Source organism: Spermophilus citellus, assembly GCF_964194105.1.
Source record: "Spermophilus citellus genome assembly, chromosome: 7".
Classification (NCBI taxonomy): domain Eukaryota; kingdom Metazoa; phylum Chordata; class Mammalia; order Rodentia; family Sciuridae; genus Spermophilus; species Spermophilus citellus.
This window is the reverse complement of record NC_138188.1, coordinates 120,596,910-120,606,194: the sequence shown is the minus strand read 5'-3', so window position 1 is coordinate 120,606,194 and position 9,285 is coordinate 120,596,910. Positions and strand designations below refer to the sequence as shown.

Genomic DNA, 9,285 nt, shown 5'->3' with positions numbered 1-9,285 from the left:
TTAAAGAAAAACATAGCCCAATAACACAGGTATAGGCTGATGGGAAGTTGGCCTCACTGGATGACAGGAACCTGTTCCCCTTGCCTCTAAGAGCCAGTACCTCATTTCCAGCCTCTGCATTATGATTCTGAATGAGTGTGTGTGGCTAGAAGTGAATGCAAAATGGTGCTTCACAGCTGTCTTCTCTGCCCTGTCACCACCCTCTACTTCCTTTACCCCAAATCCTTACCCTTGCAAATCAATATTATTAAATTTCCCTTTATTTGGTCCTTTCTTTTCTTCTTCTTGTTAACCATTTTCTCCCCTCAAAGCAATATCAAATCACAGAACAAATCCACCCATACATAATGATGACCTCAAAATATTTGAAGAACATGTTGGTTTCTATGTTTGGTTTTCTTGGCTCCAGGTTATACCAAGTCCCTATATGATAATTCCCTCTTGCCATCATGTCCATCCTCCCTGGGGGTCACACCTAGGATTGTCAGGGGCCACTTAAAAAGCAGTACTTGGAATCAACACTGTGGCCCTGGGTTCTGGCCACAAAGACATACTATTATTCTGCTAAGGCTGCAAAGGGTGCCAAATGGGCATTTGTGTTCCTAGCTCTGGGTGTCTCAGCATGTGGACTCACATCCAGAACTTTATCAAATGAGTGGTTGTTAGGTCACAACCGTGCTCTGCTGCACTCGTGTACTGCTGGGATCATGCAGCTGTGGGTGCCAATCATATTCAGCCACCCAGGAGAGGCAAGTCAGTGCCTGTCCTTTCTGTTACTGGCAGGGTCCTGCCAGTGAGGTCTGGAGAAAGGAGGATGAAGGGAATAGGGAACTCTACATTGCTCCATTGGCCATATCCCTCCCTGCCTTAGGGGCCCCCTCCTGTCATCTCTGTCTTCTACTTGAAACAAAAATCTCATGCTTTCTTCCTTCTTTTCTTTCTTCCGTCTTTTCTCCCAAAAGCTCATCTGTCCCTTTGCTGAATCTGTGGGTCTTGTTCTCTCTCTAGGATCCCTCTTAAGGGAGATAATCCTCCAACATTAGAGGATTTTATCAAATTACTGAATATCCCTTCTCCTTGCTTGAGGTCCCCATGGCATGCTCAGATCCTGTAGAGGACACTTCCTCTAGTGCCAACCCCACTGCCCTCTGGGGCTGGTTGTGTCCACCTCATTCCCTCAGCTGCCTACTTTCTCTGCTGCTGTCACCGAGTTCCAAGCAGACTTTGGAGCATCTCCCCCACAAAAGCATTGACTTTGGCAGATCTCTTGGGGACCAGTGATGTCCTAACTTGTTTGCTTTTCCAAGGCTGGTGTTTGCAGGGGTTATTTGGAACCAGAACTGAAATCGTCCCACGTCCTTATGCAACTCCTTCAGTAGGCTCCAACAGATAAATAAAGCCCTCCGCCCCTCTGTGGGTCTGGCTTTCTAAGCAGAGTACCTGGGTTGTCCTGAAGCCTCCAGCCATCTGCCCACTGGCCAGGGCCTCTCTGGGGCAACCATGAAGTCCTTCATCCTGCTCCTTTGCCTTGCTCAGCTCTGGGGCTGCCACTCAGCTCCACATGGTCCACTGGGCTATAGGGAACCAAATTGCGATGACCCAGAAACAGAGCAAGCAGCCCTGGCAGCTGTGGATCACATCAATCAATTCCTTCTTCAGGGATACAAGCAGATCTTGAACCAGATCGACAAAGTGAAGGTGTGGTTTAGGGTAAGTGAACCTGCTGTGAACAAGTTGAAAGAACCTATGTGTGCAGCCCAACCTGGTACCTCAAAAGACCAGCATCTCCCAGCACAAATGCAGCTGCAGTGGGGAAACTCTTGTTTCTTCCCAGCAGTAAAAAGGAAGAGGCAGATGGAAGACAAGAGAGGAGACGTTCAGTTCCACAGTCATGGATCTCAAGGAAGCTGCTGGGTGGGGGGTTGAAGTGGGATGGAGGATAAGAAAAAGCTTTGAAGGATATTTTGCAGATGACAGTTGAAAAGTGGGACCTGCTACAAAAACTAGGGCCCAAGAGATTGGCTCCAATTTTCCAAGTTATCATTGACTAAAAGTCAATTTACCTTTCTTGGTTTCTGTTTGTCTCTGAATGAATGACACTAGCATTTGACAGATGTTATTACGATATGCCAGCCCTTTCACATAGCTCACCTCCTTAACTGCCTCCTTTCCCCCTCCAGTGCTTTATGGTAGATGCACTGACCTTGTCTTATATAAGAGGAAATGAAGGTTCTGAGTGACGTGTTGTCAATTTTTGGTCAAGGTCATATAATTAATATGCATTCAGACCGGGATTTGGTTCATATCTAGGTTCCTTCCTCTTTACAAGCTGCCTCCCAGAAAGAGTTATTCACATCCCAAAGAGAGAAGTCTTGGCATAAACAGGATTCACTGCTCCCTATGTCCGGCAAGAAACCAACACAGCCTGGAGCCAGTGACAATAAAGAGCAGGCCAGAAAATACACCTTGGAGATCAGTTGAATGATTTGGAGAGGTGGGAAAAGGGTATCTGTGTACTGTCTGTTTTGAAACCAGATTTCACATCTGATTAAGGTAATTCTTCCAGCAAACATTATTTCAAACCTTCCTTGAGCAAGAACCAGTGTCAGGTGCTATGGGAGATATTCAGTTGAACCTTTAAAATTGCCAGTACTTAGCTGCTTGTTATATATAAAAATGGCAATTTGATATGGTTTAACCTGACATAAAAGTCAGAAAAACAGTCTGTGGCCGTAGAAGATTTACAATCTAGGAAAAAAAACAAGGTAAACATCAAGATGTCTGCACTGATAACGGATACCCGATTTCAAAAAAGGAGAAAATATTTGAAATCATGATTTCCCCAGGGAGATTTTAAAAGTTCTGCATCCATATTAAAGTATAATGAAGACTCAGAGGAGACTCTGACCAATACAGGGGAAACAAGAACACAGCATGCACATTTGAGGGAAAAAGCAATGGATGGACATTATGATTTTCACTAATGACAGAGCTTGAGGGTTCTAAGTCTACCTGGGTCCTAGTCACTGTAGTTCTGAATCATTTCAGGAAGTTACTTTGGACACACCTTCATATCATAAAATGCAGAGCATCCTTTAGGGGAGAAGATTCTGAGGTTCCAGTGATTAGCAAGTCAGGCAGAGCTGAAATAAGAGGCAAATAGAGCAGGGAAGAGATTTTCCAGGTCTTTTAGATTTTTCCAGGCTTTAAAGAAAAAATACATAATCAGGTGAAATGACAAGAACAACTCCAAAGATTTAGGTGTATAGGCTGGTGATAGGACAGCTTCCTCCTCTCAGATTGGCTCTTCCCTCTCATCACCAGCAGGGGAACCAGAGAGCAGCATCTGTGCACCCAGACATCTACTAGCCAAGAGACCAAGGAAAATCCAAGGACTACAGCAACGAAAATCTTGAAGAAGGAAAAGAAAATGGGGAAAGGAGGGAAAGTAGATGATGAAAGGGAAGGGAAAACGAAGCATAGGGAGGGAGAAAGATAATAAAGAGAAAACAGTAAGCTATCATCTATGCCACCTTACTTTGCATCTTGACTAAGGAAATCCAAAACTTTCAAAGCACTGCTGGAAAGGTGAACTTTTTTAATTTAAAAAATAAGTACCATAACTCAGTTTTAGTTTCCAAACAGAGCTCAAAGTGAGAACCGTGACTCCATCCCTTGTCCAAGCCCATTCCTCTTGCCCAGTTAATGGAGGAAGAACAGAAAAACAGTATGGTCCTGTCCCCAGGCCAATTGAGGGCTAACTGGAGTTGAGACTGGCAGTAAGAATAACTTCTCCTTCCCCTCTCCAAAAGTGGGGGAGGGCCCAAAGCCAATGGCGGGGGGGCTCTCATTTTGGCTGGCGCAATATGGTCTATGGGCCATAGACAACCAAGGCGTCATTCTGTCTCCACAGCGGCCCGTCGGAGAGGTGTATGAACTTGAAATAGACACGTTGGAGACCACCTGCCATGCTCTGGACCCGACCCCTTTGGCAAACTGCTCCGTGAGGCAGGTGGCCCAGCATGTGAGTACCCTTCTTATGGTGACTGTTGTGATACCTCATTCAGTTCCACCACAGTTCAGAAAAGAGCAGGTCCCATTCTATGCGGCTTCCCAGCCTACCTTCTCATCCAGCCAGTATGCAGTTTCTAAAACTGGCATTGAACGTCACCTTCCATGTCATTGATTTTTACAATTTAGCCTCCTTGATGTAGCCCTCCCTGAAAGCTGAGAGTACAGTGTTTCAAAATCACCCCCGTGAAGATGACTTTTTGAGGATTACCATAGACAACCAAGGCGTTGGGGGCGGGGGGGGGGGTAGGGGCAGAGGAATCCCTTCCTCCTCGGTGACAGTGAAGGCCAGCAGTGCTCCTGGGCCCTCACTCTGGGTTTATTTCACCAGGCTGTGGAAGGAGACTGTAAGGTCCATGTGCTGAAACTGGATGGCAAGTTCTCCGTAATATTTGCAAAATGTGATTCCACCCCAGGTACGAATGCTTCTTTTTCTTATTATTTTTACCTTGTAGAGAGGGGAAGGAATCTGAATAGTTTTGATCCTAAGTAGTTTCGGTGACTTGGTTGGTTAAGAAAAGGAGAAGCCAAACTTCCTGGGTCCTGAGATTTAAAGACGGTTTAAGGATCTGTTCTCATTGGAGGTGAAAATTGTCCCTTAGTGACAGGGATTCCTGCGGAAATTTCAGCATGACACAAGCCACTGGGAGGTTTATCCCTAGAAGCAGAGATAAAGCCTAAAAGCCATTGCAGCATATATTACCCCTTTCTAAGTTTGTGGAGCTGGAGCAAATGCCCTGGAAAATTAGGAGACCTTCCCTTCTCTGCGCAGACTCCGCGGAAGACGTGCGCAAGGTGTGTCCGAACTGCCCTCTGCTGGCCCAGCTTAACGACACCAGGGTGGTGCACGCTGCAGAAGCCGCTCTGGCCGCCTTCAACGCGCAGCATAACGGCTCCTATTACCAAATATTGGAAATTTCCCGCGCTCAACTTGTGGTAAACAGACTGTTCGACAGATTGGGCAGTTTGGTGGCACTTGTGGTGAAGTAGGAGTGAGGAAAGGACAGGTGCAAGGACAGCAGCCAGAAGGGAAGGAGTGTGTTGGCTGGAAAGAGGCAAAAAAGGTGTCCTTGAGGTATGAGGACTGGGAATGTCATGAGGACCCCCAAACCTCGCCTCCACCAGCCTGAGACCCTCTAGCATGAAGCAGCCAGACGCTGCAGGTAGGCACAATGCATCTTCTCTCGTTCTAGCTAAAACCAGCTTCCATGTTCAAGAGATGAAGGTTCCCATATTATCCAGACACACTCACTGTAAATCCACAGGTTTACCACGCATCACCACCATTAGCAACAGTCTAGCAATTAATATTTACAAAGGCAGGAGCCTACTTATACTTATAGGCATATAATGGTAAGATTCTAAAAATCTTTTAGAATCGCCACAAAAAATACCCCCCCCCCAAAAAAAAAACAACACAATTGTACTACAGATGGTTTAGCATATTTGAAGGAACCGGATTCTAATATTTAAGAAATCTGGTAATTTGTATACCAGCTATGGCATACTTAAAAATACTTTATGTGGTGATTCTGTTAACCATAATATGTGATTCTTGGAACATTTTCATCCCAGACTACACCAAATAACAGACATGTTATTATTGTAAGTGTCCATAGACTTCAAGTACTATAAAAAGGAAAAACACAAGCAGTATCTTCCATGCTTTCATCTAAAATTTTTCACTTGATCCCACTTTATAAGTGGGAGAGGCTGTTATCTCTTCACCTTCCCAACCCATCTTGGAATAACTCAAACCTTAGTGCAGCCCCAAGAGTGAGGGCCAGGGGGAGGCAGGGTTTCCACTCAAGCGGTCTGAGTGAGGCCTTCTGACTTCCTGTTCCTGTCTGAAAACTCACCTTTGTCCTAAATGATGGGCAACAAACACCTGCTCCTCTTTCAGGGAAGACCCAACCCCTACCTCTGTAGTACAAACACTTTAGAGCACCGTCTGCAACAATTGTCCCATCAACTATGCATGGGCTTATTTCCAGGGCCACAAAATACGGTCTATGTGAATGGTGTTCCCTGAAGTTGTCCTGTTGCCATGACTCTTATTATTTCTCTCCAGCCTCTCTCTCCCTGCCCTTTTCATTTCAAGTCATATTGCCTCAAGTGCATTTTGATTTATTCTTATCAGCCTCTCCCAGTTTCTACCTATGTGGAGTTTGCAGTGGCTGCCACTGACTGTGTTGCTAAAGAAGTCACAGATCCAGCCAAATGCAACCTGCTGGCAGAAAAGGTGAGTGGGCCAGAACTTGAGGTTGCTGCTACCCAGGCAAAGCTGATTATAGGACAGAACATCTTATGTAACTTATATCTTGGGGCTGCAAAAAGAAAATGGCTATGCAAAATGTGGGCCTGGATCATGCCTGATCTTTCTCTGGGGTCTCACCTCTGCCCTTAAGAGCTGTCACAAAATCATCTCATTCACTGGAGGCACATGAAGTTAGGAGAAAGACAGAAGCCGTCTCCTAATGAAGACAAGTTACACCCAGCTGTTGGAAGTGTGATGTGTAGATTTCCTAGTTGTACCATTTGTGTGAAAACTTTCAAGTCTTTGAGTTAGTAATGTCCACTTGTACGAATTTAATCTAAAGAAATCATCAGAGGTTGTATATAAATGTATACATATAAATAATGGTTTATCATAGATAAAAATGACTGAAAAGGAGGAAAAATCTCCGTGTCCAATAGAAGGGTGCCACTGAATAATACATGGCACATTAATAAATAGAAATTATTCAGGATAATTAATGATATGAAAAAATGCTATTATTTTAGGTCATAAATGGTAGAATCAAAATGATCTCAGCTTTTAAGTTGTGTTTAATAGAATCTAAAATTAGAAAGAAATACATCAATATTAACAGTAGTTCTTGCTGGGTCAGACTATTTATGTGTGGGATTTTGGGTGATTTCTCTCTCTCATAACATTTCTTTATTTTCTGCATTATATATATAAGAGTATATGTATATATATATATATATATATATATATATATATATATATATAGGAATATATGTGTCATATACAGAATCTTTAAACTTTAGGAAGATTTTTTAACGAAATTAAAATTTTAAGTTTCTTTGCCTCAGTGTAGTTCAGAGCCAGTGAAACCAGGGAAGAAATCCATTTTTTTTCAGTATAAACATTTTTCTATATATTGTAATAATTATGAATATTAGTGACAATTATACATTTTTGAGACAATCCGTAATATGATCACTTTATCAAAATATACTCTACTGTCATGTATATATAAAAAGAACATATACAAAAATTAAAAAGTAGTCCATTTTTAAAATATCCATTAAAATGACTCCCCTCTCTCTATGGGCAGCAATATGGCTTTTGTAAGGCAACGCTCAACGAGAAGGTTGGTGGAGAAGAGGTTGCAGTGACCTGCACTCTGTTCCAGACGCAGGTAACAACTTCATGAATATTCTTACATCTTCAGAATACAGAGACCCCCTTAACCTGCATGCAGCGTGTTAGTAATGACAAGGCATTTGTTGTCCTGTCTTCCTAAACTTCACAATGTAATATGGTACATGGAATCATCAACACTTGGAAAGATAATTCATCCATGTCTTTCCCTCCCATGCACCCGTGGCTGCAGGGCAGAACCACACTAGTGTGTAGTTGACAAGGCCATTTGTTCATGTATGGGAGGTGGAGTTGGGTTTCTTAATTGTGGACAACAGGTGATAGGTCTGTCTGACAGCTCCCAGTAGCTGAAGGCGTAGGTGAAAAGACTTCGAATTAGCTGTAGGTGGAGTGATTTTACTTATGGGACATGTGTGCAGAAGTCCACTGTCCACCAAAACAATCCTGGTGAAACTGGGGCCCCCATAGGCTAGTTGTCTCTCCCCTGTAAACCTGATGAGAATCCTTTGCACATATGCACGTTTGTGGCGGCAGGGGGGGGGTTGTTTTGTTTTGTTTGTGAAATTCCTTACAAATGAAAATTCTTACTGTGAATAAATTGGGTTGGGGGTGCCACCCAGACCTGTGGGTGGCTTTATCTGGGAGGAAGAAGCAAGCTAACCTCAGGAAATGGTCCTCTCTCCACCCTGTGGTCATACAGCCCCAACCAGACGCCAATGTAGCAACCCCTGACGCTGTCGTGGAACAAGCTACACCTGCATCCCTTCCGGCTGGTCAGCCTGCAGCATCCCAGGTGGTTGGACCTATGGTGGTGTCACCCCCCAGAGGACCCCCGTCACACCGGGTACATTACGACCTTCGCTATGCCTTCTCAGGTGTGGCCTCAGTGGAGTCAGCCTCAGGGGAAGTGTTTCACCCAGGGAAAACACAGCCTGGTGTTGCTGGTGCTGCTGGTCCATTGGTCCGCCCATGCCCAGGCAGGATCAGACACTTCAAGATTTAGGCTAGACACAGTAGAAATGGGAAGGTTTGACACAGAGAACTTAGCCACCATTTTGTCCAGGTCTGGCATGGGTGGGCCTTTTCTGTTGTCAAAGCAAGTGCCACATGTGTTTAGATCAACATCAAATCTTGAATTCCAGCCTCTCTTCGTGCCTCAGGGGATAGAAGCAGAGAGGGTGAGAGGCATAGGCTGACAACTTGATTGTCTTTGTCTTCATGATAAACCACTACCATTAAGTTCTCTGCCTTCTGGTTGACCTCATAAAAACAGTAGGAACTGTGACTTTGAAAGGTGCTCTTGTCAAACTTGTATCTGACTATTAATAAAAATGCCTGAAGGACCTTTCTTAATATAGAAGGTTCTAAACTGAAATATGGTCATGATTATTGCCTACTTCATCCTAGGTCTGCTTATGTATGGGGTCTGTTATCCCAAGAACCACACAAGTGTCCCTCACCAAAATCTACTTAAGAATAGAAAAAGAAAACAACATATCTTGGTGCCAAATACAGGGAAAAGTGAGACTAGGATCTGCTCCCAACCCTAGGATATGACCATTTTCTTAGGAAAAAACAATTCCTTTTATTCAGAAGAGAAATCTTGCTAAAGGAAGCCAAGTGCCTGAACTTTGTACAGATAAATCAACCACTGGTTTTCTCCAATACTCAGGTAAGGAGGTATTGTAACTAGTACAGGAATAGCACAGGAATCCCATTTTAATTAGATTTGTTCACTATTTATGTTTTAAATATCTTCTTAGTACACACTCAGTCTATAATGCAGCTTTCTAGCCAGTCTGTTTTAAGAATCCAAGTTAAAG

The 9,285-nt window shown here is 43.7% G+C and overlaps 1 protein-coding gene across 1 annotated transcript; it reads left to right on the top strand.

Annotated features, from left to right (window-relative positions):
* Positions 1-1,500: 1,500 nt before the first annotated feature.
* Positions 1,501-8,465, top strand: AHSG (alpha 2-HS glycoprotein; the record flags this gene model as incomplete). Its single annotated transcript, XM_081302230.1, has 7 exons — positions 1,501-1,710; positions 3,914-4,024; positions 4,403-4,487; positions 4,844-5,007; positions 6,212-6,313; positions 7,416-7,499; positions 8,163-8,465. The coding sequence occupies 7 exons, from the start codon at positions 1,501-1,503 to the stop codon at positions 8,463-8,465; spliced, it is 1,059 nt and encodes a 352-aa protein (XP_081158356.1).
* Between the last annotated feature and the right edge of the window lie 820 nt (positions 8,466-9,285).